Source organism: Hoplias malabaricus, chromosome 14, assembly GCF_029633855.1.
Source record: "Hoplias malabaricus isolate fHopMal1 chromosome 14, fHopMal1.hap1, whole genome shotgun sequence".
Classification (NCBI taxonomy): domain Eukaryota; kingdom Metazoa; phylum Chordata; class Actinopteri; order Characiformes; family Erythrinidae; genus Hoplias; species Hoplias malabaricus.
The window spans coordinates 35374981-35396211 of record NC_089813.1 but is presented as its reverse complement, the minus strand read 5'-3'; the positions used below and the strand labels follow the sequence as shown (position 1 = coordinate 35396211).

Sequence of the window (21231 nt, the reverse complement as noted above, 5' to 3'; positions counted from 1 at the left end):
ATTTTCTATTGTCATTTCTTCTCACCGCATCTGTATTGAATTAGTAATGAAAAATATACTGTTCTATATTTAACACAGGGCGGCACGGTGGCGCAGCAGGTAGTGTCGCAGTCACACAGCTCCAGGGGCCTGGAGGTTGTGGGTTCGATTCCCGCTCCGGGTGACTGTCTGTGAGGAGTGTGGTGTGTTCTCCCTGTGTCCGCGTGGGTTTCCTCCGGGTGCTCCGGTTTCCTCCCACAGTCCAAAAACACACGTTGGTAGGTGGCTTGGCGACTCAAAAGTGTCCCTAGGTGTGAGTAAATGTGTGTGTGTCTGTGTTGCCTTGTGAAGGACTGGCGCCCCCTCCAGGGTGTGTTCCTGCCTTGCGCCCAATGATTCCAGGTAGGCTCTGGACCCACCGCGACCCTGAATTGGATAAGCGCTTACAGATAATGAATGAATATATTTTACACAAAAGAGCACCAAACAATACTGTAAATAGACATTAAGAACATTGTAAAATGTTCAACAACTCCTTCCTATCAGACACACAGAGGGAGAAAACAGAGGGTGGAATGGGGGAAGGCTTTCAAACCAAACAGAGATTGAATGAAACCAGAGATCAATCCAGAGTGAAGATCGGTGTAGCTGTTTGTTTACATGTGAATGAGACATGAGGTAGGTGGATGGTGCTGGAAATCCAGTTGTTGTGCCCCTCTTTCTGAATATAGTCTTGCATTGCCAGACTTTCTAGACAGAGTCTGGTACCTGTCTCCACTTAACATGGCCAAGAACCAATTATAAAAAGAAAATTGACTGACCTGCAGAAGGACCAATCACAAGGCTGCTACATGTAGAAAAAAGCAGCCTTTATTATTCACGCTGGACCAGTGCCAGAGCCAGTACAAAACAATACATGGAAGTGTGTATAGCCAATCAGAATGCAACAGGCATTGTTTTAAGGGAGTGGCTTTGGAATGGGAGCTGAATATAGGGGTGGGAGGTATTTGGCTGACTTAACACTTACTGGTATCTACAAAATCTCATACTCCATCCTTATAAACCCTCAATAGAACACATTGGAGAAAAGACCATGTCTACAGCAGCGATGACTATACCTTGATTATCTGTACCCTGCTAATTGTAAATATTCCTTAACAACATTTAACTGTTTATTCTCCCCTCTTACGAGGCTGGTGAGTGAGTTATAAAGACTGTGCAGCATGTGGTGATTCAGTGCCGAACGCCAGTCAGGCAGACGAGTTCAGTTGTGTGACCACCTGTGTAAAGAAACTCTTTATGAGCCTGGAACACTTTGTCTTGATGCTCTGCATTCTTCTAAACAGTAGGAGTGTAAACAGGGTTAGAGGGATACTTCCTGATGCTGTAAGCCTTTCTTTATACACGGTTCAGTGTAGATGTCCTTGATAGAAGGAACACTTGCCCCAGTGATGTGCAGTGCAGTCTTTACTATATGCTGCAGTGCTTTCTCATCTGAGCAGAAAGAGTTTCGTTACTTGACAGTGATGCTGGAGGTCAGAATCCTCTCTATGAAGCTTTTGTAGAAGAAGTTGGGGATGGATGTGTGCATACTGGAGGTCTTCACTAAAAAGGACATGTTCAGAGAGTTGATCCATTCAAACAACATGAAACTGGACACCATCTCCACTGCCGAATCCCTGATGCGCAGTGGTGTGTTTGGCATTCTGACATATTTGCCATTATTGTCCAAGTTTGATAAGACCAGGTGTATGGCAGTGGTTTTGGCATTTTCAATTGAGAGGTTTTTCATGTAGGAGTACTGGTACTGGTACTGGTACTGGTAGTCCAGAGTCAATGGAATGGATTCCTTAATTTGTGCTATAGCCAGCCTTTCAAAGAACAACGGAGGTGAGTTCATCAGAGTGGTAGTCATCAGGGCATGTGATAGAGGACTTCTTTGGCACTGGGCTGATGGTACCTGATTTGAAATGTGTTGGTACATCTGCCTGTGCCAAGGGGATATTGAAGAGGTCCCTGAGGACATCTGTCAACTGATGGGCATACTCCAGGGATGTGGTCAGGGCTGGCACCCACAACAGGGTTCTCCTCACATCAGCTGAAGTCACCGGCAGCACCTGGTCACCGTGGGGATGAACTCTATTAGCCAAATGTAGTTAGCCAACATAGATTTTTGTATTTTAATTCACAACTTATTAAACCTCAGATGTCTTAGATGGTATGTCCCAATTTGTGTAGTCACTGCGTATAATTACTGAGTTAGTTAATTATGCCTAGTTTTTATGATCTCTATAGGAATACACAAAATACACTGAGACATGCTAGAGCAGCTGCCCATAAGCTAATGACTCAATTCCCAATGACAAGCGAGAGCTAGAGGGGCATATAACCTCCAGTCACTGGACTGTGGAGCAGTGGAACTGCATGCTTCTGAGTGATGAAGCTTTATCTAATACCTTTGGGATGGGTTGGGGTGGTGTGTGTCATCCAGAACTAAACATCCAATATCAGTTCCTTGTCCAGTGCAGTGCAGCTTTGATGATACAAATGCTCAAGAATGAAAACAGGTGTATGAGTAGTTTAAAAAAAGATATAGCACATTTCTGTACTGTATCCCCAGGGAAATGTCAGTGAAGCTCATACTGACCTATTTACCCTTCCTAATCCCTACTGAGAAATTTTCTTCAGCTGGAGGTGGAAGATGTACAGTCTACAGCCCATGAGCAGGTGTCTTTACTCTGTGACACTGGTGGTGAGGACATCATGGATGGAGGATGAGGATGGTGACGCTAACAGCTAAGGTGTTTTTTTTTTTCACTCCCTATCTTGGAAAGCAAAACATTTATAGCTGAAAAAGAGTTAAATTGATGGTAATTACACATTTTAAAAAAGGTTTTTAATTCCTCTTTTTCATACAGTAAACACACACACACACACACACACACACACACACAAGTAAATAAATAAATACAAATAAAATAAATCAATACTCATTAACATGAACAACAAATTGAGTTCTAGCCTGGAAAAAAGTGCTTTAAAGAGTATTTTTATATTATCTGGAGTTTTGAGAATCCTCTAGTTTGAGTTAGTGATTAGTACTGATTTTATTTTGGTTGTTTTTTTATGTAATTGTGAATTGAGTATCTCAGGTTAATTATTTACTGTTGAGAAAATTCTGTGTGGGGAATTGAGATATTGGGTATTTCAGAATATACAGTGTATTTTGAGCATACTGTATTATTTTGCACAGGTGACAAAGTGTTTGCAAAAATGCTTTTATCGTTTCTGAAAATTGAATTCTGCAATGCTGGGAATGAGATGTACCCCACTGCATCAAACATGCAGAGAAAAAACTATAATAGCCTGTTAACACTCCATATCTCTACATACAAATGTGTTTATCTGGAGCTTTTATTACTAATAAATATTCAGAGGTAAGCTAATGTTCAGTGTATTTTAAGGCAGAGAGCCGCAGGGCATAGAAAGCCTGGGATTGAACCACCGCTATCTCTGGAGTAAACGTTATTTTTCCCCACCCGTATTCCTGAGGAGGCTTTTGCCTCCTGCGATAGGATTGGCCAAATGATCTGGTTTAGTATGCTCTGATTGGGTAAAAGTGTACCCGTGAATTATGATTGGCTAATGCTTGTCTCTATGAAAAAAAAATCAGGACAATTAGCCAATCAGAGTGCGGGTGAACATTAGCAGCCAATCGTAATCCTGGTAGCGGGGTGCTGTTGGCCTATCATGGCGCGTGTGCCTGAAAACGGGTGGAGAAAAATAACGGTCTCAAGCTGAGCATCATCTCGAGCGAGAAAGAGAGACTGGTTTGTGTACGTTTCTGACCGGCGCGAGAGCTTTCGGCAGCGGTTACCTAGGCTACGATAACGGTCGCTGGGAATAGCCTCAGGCAACTACGACCGCCGAGTAAAACTATTATTATTTTTGAAATATCCTCTGCGCTGAGCACTACATTTTTCTCTCAGAGTGGAGCGAGGAACTTTATATTTTGTGTGAGGAGCCCTGTCAGTATCAAATGAGCCGCAAAGTGTCACACCTTCCTCTCTCCGGTTTGTGAGAGCCACTCGAGGGAAAGCTTCTCCCTTCTCTAGATTTTTTAATCCTCTTTTTTTTTCTTGTTTGGTGCCGGGGAAGAAGTCCCCTAAGTACGTATGCAAAATGAACGTAGTTTTGCTAGCGCTCCTCCAGTCGAGTCCTCAGTAGCTGCAGCTGTTTCTGTGGGAAACCAGCGTTGGTAGCGGTCCTGAAGAAGTAGTTTCTAGCCTCCCTTAGAAATTTAGCTTTCTTTGTGTTCATGGAGAAATTAAAACAAGACTGATATATTCTCTCTTCTCCCTCCACCCATGGCGCCAACTCTCGGATTTTAAGGATTTCAGAGAATGGTAAATGATCGATGGAAAATCATGAACAGTGTTTCAGAGCTCGAAGATGGACAGCAGCACAAATCGCAGGTAGGCACAGACACATCAGGCTGTTTTCGTTTTTTGTTTAAACTCAGTCGTTTGTTAATAGCACACGCCCAATCCTCATTCCGGGATCATTAGTTTTGTTTGACAATTTATGTGGCAGATAATTGTGGTTATTAGTTGAGAGTCTCCTGAAACACGCCCACCATTAATGACCCAGCATGCCTAAATGATGGTGAATTACATTAGGTTTGATATCAGGGAACTGACAGCCTGTCTGTTTACTCTGCTGTGTATTAAACACATGAAGTCAGTATCTAGTCATCATCCACAGTTAGAGGATATGCTCTTAGTTCACTCCTGGGAATGAGATGCACTGTGTGATTTATAATACTGGACCATGTAAAAAATTGGAGGCTCGCTAATGGATTTATAATAGCCTGATAATGCCCTTTGCTTTATGATAGCCATGAATATGTCCTTTGAAACTGTCCTTTACAGCATGTTGTCCATTATGATGCCCTTTGTTTTATTATGCCCATAATAATAATAATAATGATAATAATGCAAGGAGACCTTTAGATGATAAGGTCACCAACTTCAGGTAATATCTGTCTGGAAAAAGAGCTCTAAACATTATTAGTGCCTTTCAAGAAGGGGGAACGATTTTATTTGATCTTTACCGTAATAATAAACTGTGTTTTTTCTGGGTAATAATTACTTGAGGAAAACTGACCGATCCCAAGTTTCATGGTCTTCTTTAATTGCTCATAGAGATGTTGGTATGTGACAATTTACATAAAATTAATTATGTTAATTTTAATAGTTTTGTTAATATATTTTTTAACAGAGAAAACTCTTCAAACCTCAGGAAAATGAGACTATAAACGTGTTTTGTGATGTTATGGTTAGTCCGTTGTTTTTTGACGGACAAATCATTGGCACCCAAGTGTTAGGCAAGTATTTTAAAATGATTTTATATTCGTACACGCTGTACTCTGTAAGAGCAAAACATTTAGTTGATCTAGGAGTAGTGCTCTAAAATAATGACATTTTTATTCATTTGACTGTGTCTGTAACCATTTAGTCATAGTGATTTTATTCGTTTTCAATGCCAGTCTAGATTGACGTAGCCCCTGTTGCTACCTTTCAGAGAAGTGTACATGATATACAAGAAAAATAATGGATACTGGCTTCTGGCCTTAATTCCCATATCAGTGCATCCCTATGTTTTTTCCATATGGCCTAAGCCTACTAGCACTGTCCACTGACCAACAGGGAGTAGTGTTTCTGTTGCGTGCCACACACTTGCGCACTGAGGAAGACTTGTTCGGATAATGCTGAGCTCCTCAGTGTGAGGGTGATTGCGTGTCTGTCTGATCATTTCAGTCAGGAGCGATGCAACATCTTGCCTCTGTTTCCTGCACAGGAGCTAATACAGGAGAAATAAGATACAAAAATCAAAGCTGTTTGCAGTCCCCGTGCTGGTCAGTTCAGCCCGAGTGGTGTAGCTCAGTCTGTGTATTGCAGTGATGCTTGTTTTTCTCCTGATGACAGTTTAGTTAAAATCATTATGGTCTGGCTGTTGTCTACTTTTTCACAGCCACTGTAATCTGTGCTGAGGATTTAGAGGGATATACATACCTCTAGAGCCAGAGACCGGATAAAGCCTGTAACATCTGTTTATTAGTAGCACAAGCCTTATGCTATTTCTCGTTCTCCCTCATCTTATTTGGCAGTACTGTGCGAATGTATATCTTCGCAGTAAGATGTCATTTTATACAGTGTTTTTGCGCTGGTTGTCATGTCCCGCATTGTAGTTCACCCTTTTGTTTTGTGTGTCAGTGCATTTTTTAATTGCTGCCATTTATTCAACCTGCCTCGCCTCTCCAAAACACTTTATGTCACTCGGCACACATGGAGCTACTCATTGTCGCCAGCTCATCCCACATCCTGCTCCTGTTGTACACAGCATAAGTTATTTCAGGGGTTGCTAATTAATCAGCGTGAATTCATCTGCCACTCTGGTTGCCTGGTGTTTATTAATAAAATACTTTCCCGCAGGAGAGAAAGCGGCCCTCGTGGGATGAATAAAACTCACCTGCCTGAGTGGAGTAGAGCAGAGTGCTCACCGTTTGATGGACGCGTTTTGTAATCCCTTCTGTTGCTCTTAGTGGCATGATTTTCCAGTTGAGTGTGATGGGACGAAGCAGCTGGCTGCTGTCCAGTTAGTCGTGCACCTGTAAAAACGGGTAAAAATAGGGCTTGGTGGGGTCCGGAGAGACAAAGGCTGGCAGCCTTCTACAGGAAACACTTTACCAGCTATGGCTTCTTCCCAGCACTCTCTGTAGCAGGGCTGAAGTGTAAGCATAAAGCATCTGTGTTTCACACCCTGAGCTGTCTGTGCCTAACACACTGTATTGTATTGGCACTGTTCTGCAAACAATTTGTGTAACAAATGATAATGAACACAAAAGAATAGTGAGGAATGATTTCCTAGGGCCTATTGCCAGGGCAGTGGAGCCCAAAGTTGTATTACTAAGGCTTACCAGATGGCAGCCATCTAGTCACTGTAAGCTGCAGCCATGACTATCGTCCAGGAATTAGGCCTATATCATCAATTTGATTCACATACAGGTAATCTTTTTACTAAACACAGACATCAAAAGCTTGTAATTAGTTTGTCAGTTTTCCAACTGGAGGCAGGTAGCTTGGAAAATCCTTTGTTTTGTGGCTTCTCGAAAGCAGTGAGGAAGACGAGCCATCACAATTATTATTTCAAGGCAGCTTCTGAAAGAGAAAAAAAACCCTGCTCCTGGATGATAGCAGTCTCAGAGTGGTAAAGAGGATTTTCTCAATTCATTTCTTTTCTAAAATGGGCCATTTTACTTAAATTGTAGCTGCTATTAGCATTTGGAAATGGAACTACTCGTGCTGGATAGTCTCAAGGCTGAATAGCTTTTCCCCAGATGAAGTGGGTCTTTAAAGTCTGTGGAGGAAATACAGTTCTGGAGCTCAGTACATTTGTGAAGACATTTGGGATGTTGTTAACCACCATTGTCAGATTTCTGTGCATCAAAATCAACCCCAGGTACCACAAAACAACCATTTGAGCTCAAATTAATATTGAGATTGGTAAACAAAAGGCATGCTGAAGGTAGGGCTGGATAAAATGTATATCACAATATATTTCTCAATGTTGGTTGATACAATATAATTCTGATATCAATATGAACAACATAAAAGCCAATGAAAAATTGCCCAGATCAAACAGAAAACGTGACACCTCTGTCCAGCTTAAAGCTTTGGTCAAAAGGCTTTGTCAATATCAGTATTTTTAAACTGTAAAACTGAGCGCATTGAATTGATGGCAGCGCTGTAAATGTGTATTGTCACTGTCCAATTACAAACATGTATCTCCCAAAATAGTAACTTTACAGGAGAAGGTAAAATCTTCTCAACTTTCAATGGAAGTAAATGTAAAAAGATTTTATTCCAAGTAATTTTGGAGCATTTCTATTGGTTCATTCATTATGAACTTTTCACACAATGTGAGGGAATGCTGCTGCGTTCAAATGATGAAGTAAACTAAAAATCAACAAAAATGGAGATACTTGTTTTTAACTGGACAGCGACAATATGGAAGTATTGGAAAAATGTTTCAAAATCATATTGTTATTGAAACATTTAATATTGCAATATATATGGATTTTAAAATTTGGTTGAGCCCTAGATGAAACTATTTGGTTGAGCCCTTTTTGTTCATCTGAAACAATAGACACAGAAATGCATGCACTTCGAACACTGTGTCCAACTTTGTTTCTAGTGAATGATTGTCTAACATGCCAATGGCAATTACAGATTTTTCTCAACACAAACCCCCACTGTGCAGAAATGGTAAGCGTGTCTGCATCGCTGAGCTTCACACAGAATGAACACTAATTCCTAATGCTATGAAATGTGTACAGACTGCTGCAGGAGGATGGATGTTTGCTATGAACTATACACTGATCAGCCAAAACATTAAAACGACCTCCTTTTTTCTATATTCATCTTCTAGTTTATCAGTTCCATGGACCATATAGATGCACTTTGTACTTCTTCAGTTACAGACTGAAAACTCTGTATGTTTCTCCACATATTTGTTGGCCTCATTTCACATTGCTCACATTGCTCCCAATGGTCAGGACCCCCCACAGGACCAGAGCATGTATTATTTGTGTGGACAATCATTTTCAGCACTGCAGTGAAACTGACCTAGTGGTGGTGGTGGTATCTTAGTGTGTGTTTTGTTAGTGTGAGTGTATCAGACACAGCAGCACTGGTGTGTATTATGACATGCTGAAATTGTCATAATAGTATGGCATAAAAGACAATAGTAAGAGTGGTTGGTGACAATTTTCTCACCCAGCCATTTACTGTTTGCTTGTCTTATGCTGAGAGATGTACTTGTGCTAAAAGCTTGATTCATGAGTTCTTTGAAGTGGCAGCCACTGCCTTTTTTAATCTCACCACCTGAGCTAAGAGAAGATGCTGCCTTACGCTCATTTACTACAAAAGCATTTTGCTGATGAGACAAATCCAAGGACAAATACGTGTCACATTAAAGAGGCAGTGCAGAATTAGGTTGCTTAAATCTGTAATTCATATAAAAACATCAGTGACGGAATGACGGGTGTTCACAAACTAAATCAGCACACATCTAATGACATGTTCCTGGACCCAGCTAACTTCAGTGCCTACAAGATTTTTGGCCTCTTCCACTTGGCTAAGAGTGATGCTTCTCAGCTTTCAGAAACATCTCCCTGATTTTAGCGCCTCCCCTCTCTTCAGGCCAAGGCCTATATGTATAATTAAGTCTCCTGGCCTTGGTTGCAGCAAATTGATTGTGGATGGGTGTGAAATCTCACTGAGTCCATAGCTGATGGATGGCTTTTGCTCCACTGTGGCAATCTGTGGTGGATATCCATCATAGCGTTGTAAGGGAGTATGCGGAGATATAAAATCTGATGCATGTGCTCCCTCAATAGAGCAGATCAAAGGATTGTGATTGCAGGACATCAACAGCTCTTTCACATGGTGGTTGTTTACCTATCGCTCTTTGTTTCTCTCCCTCTCTCTTTATTTGTCTTTTCAAGACCGCTTATGAGTGGCCCACATTTTCTTGGCAGGGATGTGTTTTAGATCATTAGCCTCCAACACTTTTTGATCTGTCTTTCTGTGTTTCTGTAACATCTCCTTTAAACAACTAGGATCAGTGATGAATATGTTTTAATTACATTTCACTGTCTCTTTCAAGACAGTGAGGCCCGAAAAAGAAAACAAGCTAATTTGCTGAAGGTCGGCTTCTTGACATTTGTGAAAGATACTGCTTTAATTGCCCCCAGTATACTGTTATAGTTTTACTTTTCACTTTTTCCCCGTGTTAAGAAATTTTATTTAAAGTTCAATAGAGATAATATTAGAATAGCAGTGTGTGACCATGACCCCTATTTAAAAGTCATAGGGGTTAGTGCTGGAACCATTTACTTTTAGTTCAACTCTACCAGCTCTGTCAGCTCTTTCAATTGGATTGACTGATATTAACTGTTATAACTTAAATGTACAGAGTTAATACAGATTTCCAGGTGATTACTTTACAATGTGAACTATATGTATGGTCTGAACACCAGCTTTGGTAGGAGTGCTGTTTCATAATCTGCATCTCTTAGTAACAAAGAAACAGAAGATGGAAATCTGATCCTGAAGCAGTGTTCCTATTTTAAGCATCTTTATGCATCCCGATCCAGAATGTTTTTTGAGGGTTCTGTGAGAGCAGACATATTTTAGTATAAATCAATGCAAGAAGAAGCATATGAAGGTGTCAGATTTGATTTCTCTCTCGAAGCAGCATTTAATTCACTGACGAGGAACCCAGCACGACTCTTTCCAGACCAAACGCCATACGGGTGGCAAAGCATAGAGAGCCAGGCACTTTGACCAGACATGCCCAAAAAAACATCTTCATTAGAGAGTGCAACATGTGCGTGTGTGTGTGTGTGTGTGTGTGTTGTTTCACAAGGGAGCAGAGCACTGGAACCCTGTTGGACTTTGCTCCACTTCATAAAGAGCAGATATTAATGGTCAGCTTGCCCTCTGTAATGTCGCTCAGCCTGTTAGCTTTTGAAGTATTGCTCATTAAGGCATCTCTGCTGCTGCTTACATACACATCCATTCACTTACAAACTGCCAGCGTGTACTTCCTACAGAGTCGTTAAGATGCTCTAGAACTCGTGACTGAACGGAGAAGTCAATCTTAAGTAAACTAACCATGAACCAATTTCCCTTCGATTTCCTGATACTGTATGCCCAGGCTTCACCGTCACTGCAGAGAAATGTGCCAAAGGGCACGTGCTGCTTGTGCTTGCATCCTGTGGAGCAAGAGCAATGGGTTTTGGAAAATGTAAAATACAAGAAAATAAAGCAGCATGACTGGGATGTTGTGTTTTTCACAACAGGGGATTTTATGAGTGAAAACGATTGGCAGAATTGAAAGCATATTTGATCCAAAATAATTCTGGTATATTGCCAAAGGGACTGGATAGTTGTTTTTTCCCCCATCAGTTGATTGTCATCAGTTGTGTGTGATGTTGTGCATGCTCACATTTCCAATGGAATTTTTGATCAGACCTTTTTTTTGTTGTGTTTCTGCGTCAAACAGTCCCATCTGCTGTTGTTCAGAGGACCAGGAACATGTTGCGAACCAATCAGCCAGTCTGCTGCTTTATAGATGTTTTGCATACCTTTTTATAGTTTTAAAGTTGATGTGTCTCTTGTTAAATGACGTCTCCAGTAGTTTTTGAATTATTTTTCACTAAATTTGAAAAGAATAACTTGTTTTTGCCTTTGCAATTATAACCAGTGCATAAAAACTATTTCAAATTAAGAGCTAGTTTGTATTTATGGTCATTTACCTGGTACTTACAGTGCTATGTGATGAGGCATGACTTTTACAATGGACAGCCCATTTGCGCAATTACTGTTTGATACCACTATCAGACTCAGGAGACAGAAAGCAGTGAAATGTTAAAGAGTAATAATATCCTGAGCATTGTTCCTGTAGTCATTAAACCAGGACCAGTGGCTTAATGGAATCTATTATTAAACTCATCCATATAAGACTCCAAGGCACAATTGTAAACAAGTGTGGGAGAAAATAAGAGAGTTTAAAAGGCTCATCGGAGGCGCTGGCCAATCAGGCATGGGAAAAAGGTAACTACTGCTCTCAGCACTTCAGCTCTTCTCACTAAGCCCTTCATATTTAGATCATTCTCCTGTTCAGTACAGACTTCAGTTACTTTCTGTTTATCTTACATTCAGCATGACCCTTTTTCCCCTGTTTTTGTTTCCATAATATGCCAAACTTCTGGTATGTCCAGGGGACTCCTGGCAGCTTTTAAAGGCCTGTTAGCATAAGCACCGCAGCTCTGGATTTTGGCTCCCTGGCGACATCTCCTAGTGAAGGTGCAAATGGCTGTGACCTCTGCAGGAATCTGGTCACTTACTTCTAAGAATTTAAAGTAAAAATGCACCGGTGAAAGTGGAGCTCAAGTTGAAATACTACAAGGGGAGAGGTATTACAGCGCTCAGACAGAATGGCACAAAGCCTGTTTTATACTTCAGAGCAGCTTTGGCAGCTGACATCTGGGACTGTGGACACGGAAATAGAATTCATTGGACAAACTAATTAGTCTGTGCATTCTAAAGCCAGTCTAACGGGCTCTGTCGTTTCATCAGCTTGACACTCCCTTGTACGAAAAAACACACCATTCAAGTATTCTGAGGTCAAATTATTGGATCGTTCATATGATCATTGTCTAAAAGTTAGGTGAGTGCCTTGAAAAGCACTTAATTAACTGCTTTGAACGTCTTGAGTGGAGGCAAAATATTATTTAAAGGGACACTGGCTTTTTTGAGATGCAAAGCATCTTATGGAACTGAGTGGTAACTCACTCATTTTCTTTCTCACTCACTGACATACTGATGGTTAGAAACTGCTCCTCATGGGTGCTTCATATCAACGACAATGCAGTATAATTTTGCAGGCTGAAATGGATGTAGATGATGGAATGTATGTGTGTGTGAGATCCCTGTGATGGACTGTTTCCCACCGTATCATTAAGGAATTGCTTAGCATCTTCTCAGGCAGAATTAGAGTGCCTGATTTGTTTGTGCATTGTTGAGACACTTTTATTAAATTCGAGTTTATTTTTTATGACCTTGACTTTACTGAATGTTTTGTCAGGGTCAACATTTTTTCCTATGATGGACTAAACACCAGAAGCCACATGCCTTAACTGTGCTGTGTATACAGTATATAAAGAAATCTATCAAAAATATCTGCATATCACTGAGTATTGTATTTAAATAAATGTCATGTCAGCAACACAAATATACAGACAGTTCTTTATGGTTGAGTATAGTTGACTAATCACTGCAATTTAAAAAATGTTACAGTGTAAGTAAATGCATTAAAACAAATAGAATTAATGTGGATTCTTTTTTTTTCTGAAGTGGTTTAGTGAGGCAAATGTTAAATGCAGCAAAAACAGAAAAACTCACTTTAGGTGCAGATCCTTGACAAAGCCTATTAAGGGAAATAACTACTCTCCATTACCTTCAGTGGACTGCTTAAATATTTGTTCATAAGGATTATTCCAATGATGTATGGAGCAGTGGATTAATTCAATAACAAATTATGTTATTACTTCAGCAAGCAGGGGCATTTTCTCTCCCTTTATGTGTGTGAATGTTTGTGTGTCTGTATGTGCTGCTGCAAAGCAACTAAATGTGGCTCTGGAGAAGAGCAATGAGAAGGTAACTGAAATGAATGACCCTGATAACCCAGCACAGGCTATGACTTCCAGGGTGATAAAATGCTTCCATTTGCTTTTCCTTTAAAGTGCCACCTCACTGAGCATTTATCTTCTCAGGCACTGAGTTTAAACAATTTACAGTGACACCTTACTATTGTTGTGGTGGGGAAATTGGGCAACAGTGTGTGTGTGAGAGCTGCCATGCAGCGTATAGTCTTCTGGGACTCCTAAACTAGTGAACCAGCTCCTTATCAAGGGCATGGCAAAAGGTGCTTCTTTATCGCTTGCTCCATTTAGCCTCTGTCAAATATTGGAAGCACATCAAAATTTCCCTTGTAAAATTAGGTATAGCTCCAGCGGCGTTCCCTTCATTTCAGAGTCACAACCGAAAATGTCACAAGTAGATTTCCCCTGGTTGTTATTTCCTCTTTTTTCAACCAGGGTGCAAGGCAAAGACAACTTGTATTCTTCTTATGATACACACTGACACTAACACACACACAAACAAAGAAGATAATGTTTGTTTTGGGATCCTACTGACGCCAGAACAATTATCAATAATTGCTATTGCCCTCTCTTGACATGAGTGTGTGTGTTTGTGTGTTTGTGTGTTTGTGTGTGTGTGTGTGTGTGTGTGTGTGTGTGTGTGTGTGTGTGTGTGTGTTTGGGCATAAGTCTACCTCTGCCAAACCAACCATATATTTAAATACGATATAAGCTCCTTTACAAAACATACCAATAGTATTTAACTGACCAGTAATTCCATATTTCCAGCATAGTCTCAAATGTTGGAAAAAGCACGGTTTCTATCCAGAGGACATTTTTCTGTTCCACATTAGTCGATAAAGTGTGTCAATACCCGAGATGCAGTAAAAACTGACTCACTTTTCCTGAGAAGGAATAGCTGATTTCTCTCAGTTTAAGTGGACCAAGAACAGGACAAGAATGTGTTTCTATAAAGAGTGCTGCTACTTTTACAAAAATACACAAATCTCTCTATATGGCAGAGGACGGTGATCACCCTTGAAAAAGTAGCGTACATGGCGTTTCTTAGATAGATCGATTCCTTTATTGTCATTGCACCAAGCACAACCAACTGATATTGCTTCCAATGAACCACTGCAGTCCTGATCAAGCAGTTACTGAAAAATGAATATAATTATATTGCATAAATGTATTGTTCTTAATTATTATTATTATTATTATTATTATTATTCCTCAATTCGTTGTTGCTAGTTCATTTTACAATTACACCAGGTGTAGTCCACATTTTTGACGTATAACAGTTTTTAAGATAGCATGTCGTTCATTAGTCTTGAAGCCATTAGTTACCCAAAGAGTTTGTTAGAAACATTAGCTTCAGAGAACCAGTGCTGAAGCAAGCTCCAAACTTGTTCTGGTTGATGGACTACATATAGGGACAACTTTAAATATGATATTTCACAGAATTTTTGAACTCCTATCTATTATATAGTCCCTCTGCTGCCTGCTACGTGTTTGCATTTGTGTGTGTGTGTGTGTGTTTGTTTGTGTGTGTGTGTGTGTGTGTGTGTGTGTGTGTGTGTGTGTGTGTGTGTGTGTGTGTGTGTGTTTGTGAGTGCACATGCATACCCCTGTGCTATCAATCAGATATGGGGTTGGTCTGTATGTGAATCCCTTGTCCTCCAAAGCTTCTGATCTGGTGAGTGAGACAGAGCATAGAGGCGCTGTGTCCTATGTGCTGGTCCAGTGGGAGCAAAATGTGAGGGAGAGAGAGAGGGGGAGAGAGCATGGTGACTTATAGTAGCCCTGCAGACAATGCTTTCTACAGCCCCAGTGCAGGCTAAAAGACAAATCACTGCTGCACACTTCACTGCTTGTCCTTGGAGTGCACTGACAGGGAAACCTGCCGAGAGTAGGCGCTGTCACTATAGCCTGATACTCTACAGATTTACACAGAGTCCACAGTCACTGGCTTACACACGCATACACACACACACACACACACACACACACCACTCAGGCTAAATTATGTCAGCAGTCAGTTGTGCACTTCAGGTGCATGCAAATACATAAAGCATTCTAGCAAATACCAAGCACTGAACAACCCACTCATATGAAAACACACACACACACACCCAGGTGTACACACAACTGGTAGAATTTTTTTACCCCAAGTCATTTAGAGCTGTAAGAGGCAAGGAGGTAAGCAGTAGTGGTCTATGATTAAAATGTGATGATGGGATGTTTGTAGCCCCACTCCAGCCACAGATGGCTGCAATTTCCTGAGAGAGAGGGTGCTGCTGAAGCGCTGATTTCCCCTCTACACAACCACAACCTCTTATTTCCTCTGTGATTGTGCAAAAGCACACCGAGCCCTTAACAACTTACGGTAAATACCTTCACATGTAGCATTGTGACATTAAACAAATGGTATTTTCAGACCTTTAACACCTACATTGTCACGTGTCTGAATGTTTTCTATCCGTACATGCCCATTCACTTCCTCCTCACTGTCACAGTGTACATTTTGAAAAAAGCATTTTTAATCCACGTTCTCCATTGCCTGTGTGACATGCTGAAGCAGGTGGTAAAGAGACAAAACAATAAAGCTGAGGAGAAATAGAAAATCATCAGAAATGGACCCTGCAAGAAGCTTACTAATCAATCTTTAATTTGTATTCGGGTGCTCTGAGCTGGAATACGACACTGATGAGGGCTCTAAAACCTTCTTAGACTTAAATCAAAGGTCTGGTGAAAATAAAATTAGCACAATTTTGTCATTACATTAAAAGTGGGCAATTACTCAAGATTTGTTTGGTCACTGATGCTCTTGTTTTTAGCAAAGATAATGTGACTAATAAGCACCGGAAGCTCAGTTTATGTTCTTCAAATTGCATGCTGAAATCACCACACTTTACTCAAACCCAGTTGGTTAAATCAACTTAAATAGGCTGGGTTCTAACAAAATTGTGCAAAATTAAGGCAGTCGACCCTTTACCGTTAGCCTGCAGTGCTTCTTACAATTCTCATCTCATTTCTCATCTCTGCAAACTGGGGGGAGATATAATTATAATAATTTTGAATAATGCTGTACAGATTATCAAATCTGATATTCTGTTTAGAATTATGACATTCTGTTGCTATGAAAATTAAGGGAAATAACCTAAATGTAAAAAAAAAAAAAACATTTGCACAGACACTGAACCCCAAATGCTGTCTGATCTTTTGGCTAATTTTGTATTATGGATTTTTCAGAGACTATCAGACATGCTCTGAGGCAAGTGTGTGATGATTTAGGCACAAATTACACACATTGGAGGAGTATAGGCTTTCATTACATTCATTACATTAGCCTTGTTTCTTCAGTGCTGTGCTAGATTTGGGCCAGTTTGGGAGAAAAATTACACAAATTATTTTGTTTCCTGTCTCTGAAACTTTGTTTTAATCCATCCATCCATTATCTGTAACCGCTTATCCAATAAGGTAATTGTAATTCCTAATAGTAATAATAAATAATTGAAGTATAATTTTAGCCAGATCTCTACATGATACATTGCAAACAAAAGCTGTATAGATGTAGATATAGGCAAAGCAAGCTTACAGAAAAATAGAATCACAATGGCTGTTGAAAATGATTTACAGAAACATTAAAACAGTAAAACAAATGAAAATAAAAACATAAAAGAATAAATTATGTTTTATTATTTTACACTAATAAAAATAGCTTGACTGGATCAGGTTTGTTGTGCCTTTCCATATGGAAAGCAAGTTTATATACAGGCTAGGCTGTGTTAATAATAATAGGGTGGAAGAGTTGTGGGGCAGGTAGAACTAGAGCAGTTTGCTTATGGCAGCCTGAAGCATGAGAAAGATCTCCCTATGCTCTCTTTAGTAAGCATTTATCATCTCAAACCAGCTAATGAAGCTGTACGCTCTGAGCCAGCATGTACTGTCCTGATATGTTTTGTGGGTTTTTTTTTTTTTTCATGTGTGTGTGTGTGTGTGTGTAGTCTTTTCTGCTCTGGTGAGCTTTGGTTGAGCTACTGTTGAGTCAGTGCCATGCCTCTTGCTTCTTTCCGCCATCTAGTATAAGCAGCAAGAGAGCCAAAGAGGAAACTGTGCATTCGTAAAGCCGTTTTCCAGATCAAGGCTAATCCTTTGCATCTGTTCTGCCCATATTACTAAGACCTACATGTTGGGATTTCTGCTCTCACTTTGTATTTATGTACTTTTTTTTGATGGGAAACCTCTGGATAATATGGGGTTGAGTGGTGTTATAGAGATGACCCCTTAATCCAATGACATCACTTTCAAGACCCTTGCCAGTGACTAATTTACTGAGCAAACAGAGCTTGACCACAATTTATATGTATATGATGTGGTCTTTGAGCAGTATTATCTAGCTTTGGGGTGAAATTAGATATTGAATATTTAGACATTTTAAATTGTGGCAATGTTTTATGGATAATCCATCATTCATTCTATTCTTTGATATATGCTATAATAACCAATAAAAGTGTTTTTCTAAATGATGCTCATATAAAATGTGCATGTTTGCAGCTCTCTTTGCTGAACCAATTTTGTGTTTTGACCAAAGACCATATACGAAACAATGCAAGCTGTAGGATTTGGTCAGAGTAACTAATAAACAAGATACTTGGAATACTGCCCTTTATTCAAATTTATATAGATCCAGGTTAGTTTAGCTTCTTCTCCTCATCATTTACCTGAAATTCTTTTAAACAGGCTTCAGGAGAGCTAGAAGAGTAGGCTTATAGTCTAAAACACAGGCATATCTCAAGATGCTGAGAAACAAATATAATTAACTTTAAGCTTATTCTGAAGCCATATGCCAACTGTGTGTTTTCATTTGCAAAGTGTTTTTGTTTTTGACATTGATTTGTTCAGCAAACAGAATCAATTCACAGCAACATAAGATATAGCACAACGCATAAGTATTTTAAGACAAATGTTACATTTTGATCACAGTAATATTGTTCATCTCTATAATTCTGCAGATGATAATCCTTTCTGAAAATGTACTTGTTATCACACAATCTGAAATGCGCAAAAACTAGCTTTTCAGAACAGTGACATCCCACCTACTAGGTGTTTGGACTCATTGGTCTTATGTCAGTGTATTGTAAATTATGCATTATAAAAAAAATAGAGGCTGCACCAAAAGCTTAATATGGATTTTCAACAGTAATTATCCTTTGTCGAGGTCTTTAGTTCTTGCATAGTAAACCTTTAGCGAATCTACACCATGGATAGGAAATCAAATGCTGCATATGCCTGTATGTAGGGCTGGGCAATTAATCGATTGAAATTAATTGAAATTCACATTCAGAACTTGTAATCGGCATAAACTTATCAATATCAATTATATAGATTATTTATATTTTGTTATGTCCCCACCTAAATGCAGAGGTTGACCAAGCGATTCAAACAGCTAATATCAAAGAAAACCACAGCATCTGTGGTCTGGATGTGCTGTGTTTTGACTATAATTAAGATGACACTGAACAAAAAGAAGTCAAATGTAAACACTTAGATAAAACAGTTTCAATGACCAAAGCACAAACACACACCAAATATAAACAGCGCTCAAAAACAAGAGAGGAAAAAGCTCCCAGCAACATGAGAAAAAATATCCCATATTTAATACTGGAGCATATTTACAGTACAAGCCTTGTCACTGAACTACAAGGGTCAACAATACAAAAACAAAATAATCGTTCATTAATCGTAAACGTGGTAAAATGTACAATTAATCGTGATATTGAATTGCGCTCATATCACCCAGCACTACCTGTATGTCAGCCTACTTACATCACCCTTTAACTCTGACTCATATTTGAAAGCAGTTGCCTGTTGTATGTACAGATAAGAAGACTAGGTCACTATTCGGATTACAGCTCGCCTGCACCCTAACATTTGTTCAGATCTGATAATATAGGCTATGACTTAAATGTGCCACATAAGAGAAAGGCATTCTGTTTTTGTACTGAAATATTATTGGTAGAATTTCACTGTGGCATTTGAAAGTGGTATTTGCTCCCTTGTTTTTTCAATTTTGCCTGAATTTAGCTGTCCACTCCTCATGCTTGAATCAAGCATGTTAGCGGTGAGTGGTAAAAGTAGAGAAAATCTGGCTTTTTAAAAATGTTTTTGATATCAGTTTCAGGGTGAAATAATCCTGAATGACTAAAGGCTTTAGCTGAAGTCCTGCTGAATGTGGCCAGAGGCAAGACGCTGCTCTCTTTCTGGCCTGTAATATAATGAGATAGCCATAGCGATGTCTGTAGCACATGTACCTAGCAGGTGGATCCGTGTTTTGATTTAATCCCTGACTGTGGCCGATAGGGTTCCTCTCAGTCTTTGTGGCTTCCGGGCACTCAAAGACACAGTACAGAGGTCAGCTCCAACCTCTGCTGAATGGGATGAAGTGAAAAGGTTATGCACATTTTCAGTTTTCAGTGGAAACTACATATTGAACGCATTGCACTGTATGAGAATGTACATTGCAATATGTTATACATGCAATTACAGTGTCACAATATCCTCCTATGTTGGTATTATCATTACAAGTGTATTACTGTGTATAATGGACAATGAGACACAGATCTGCAGTCTTATAGATATCAGGACCTCTGCCCTATAATACAAGCTCACTTGGAGCACAGAGGAATATGTCAAATGAGAAACCAATATGACTCGGACTCCCCTGAATCCTTGCCACTATATCAGAGCGCAGAATCTCACTGAAATAATATCTGTATTCATAGAGTTGCTTTCAGTAGCCATACAGAAGAAATATTAGGGCCATACACTTTTTCATAGTATTGATTGGATTATAAAAAAAATAAAAAACAACATGTGGCTGGAGAATTGAGGACTCTCGGCATTGGTGTTACAAAGAAACCTTTTTATCTTGGAGAGCTATCCATCTTCTCAATGACCATTTTTCCTCCAGAGTGTTCTGCACTTTGTTTAACTTTAAATCAAAAGCAGTGGCAAGGTGAGGCCATAATTCAATGCTTCAGTACGTGACTCTTTTTGCTCCGAACCTGACACTTCACCTTCACCTCCCCAAATAAGTAATCATGGGCCACTGTGGTGTGCGGTCCCCTGTGTTTCGACGCAGTTGACCTCCCCACTCCGAGCTTGCCCTCCTTACTATCAGTGTCGATCCAGAGTGGGTGCTATGCCTCTGAAAGACGAGCTATGGAGGAGAAGTCACTATGCTTTTGTTTTACTCCCCTCATCACCCCCTTCCCTCCCACCTCCCGCCTGGCATCGCTTCGGTGGCGACACATAAAAGCTCTTATCAAATATTGTCCACGCTCAGCCGAGCGTGGCCCCCCAAACTTGACCTGTCGCTGTTCAGGGCAAGAGGTGCGATCCACGCGGCCGCCGGCCAGGAAAGGGAATGGGAGGGTGTGAGGACCCCAACGGGCCATCCACGGTCACTGCCCTTCCTGCATGTCGTGGATCACTAGTAGAATGTCTAAGCGGCTTCTTGCTCTTTCAGTCTATCAGACGAGCTCTTTGGAAGCCCCTAGCTCTCACAGTATGGAAGAGCAAGACTGATGCTTTTATACAAGTGCTGCTTCGCTCAGTGCATCGCATCAATATGCCAGAGGTTTTCCACTGTAGAGCTGCTAGCTAGGGGTTGTGAATATGTCAAGAATATCAAACCACAGTGCTTAAAAACATTTCACAAATACCTAATACAGTAAACAGTGTGCATAACAATATTTAACATGTTCAGCATTTCTCATTATTGCACCGCCCTTAATCACATTGAACATTATGATATGTGCTTGCAGTCAGACGGTGTACTTAAAATATGAAAGATATCCATAACATAATAAAGATATAATATTATAATATTGCCTACCTCTGCAGCTCAGATACTTTCAGAGTAGGAGTGGCAATCTATGATCAGATTACACTCGCTGTTTAAGGTGATCCAGGTCACA

The 21231-nt window shown here is 40.0% G+C and overlaps 1 protein-coding gene across 3 annotated transcripts in view; it reads left to right on the top strand.

Annotated features, from left to right (window-relative positions):
* Nucleotides 1-3755: 3755 nt before the first annotated feature.
* The window catches only part of fibcd1a (fibrinogen C domain containing 1a), an 89017-nt gene continuing 71541 nt past the window's right edge, over nucleotides 3756-21231 (top strand). For 2 of the 3 annotated variants that reach the window (XM_066644488.1, XM_066644490.1), the window contains exon 1: nucleotides 3756-4454. In XM_066644488.1, the coding sequence (XP_066500585.1) occupies nucleotides 4383-4454 (72 nt within the window). In that variant the 5' untranslated portion in view covers nucleotides 3756-4382. The remainder of the gene's footprint in view (nucleotides 4455-21231) is intronic. The other variant, XM_066644489.1, reaches the window with a different exon arrangement.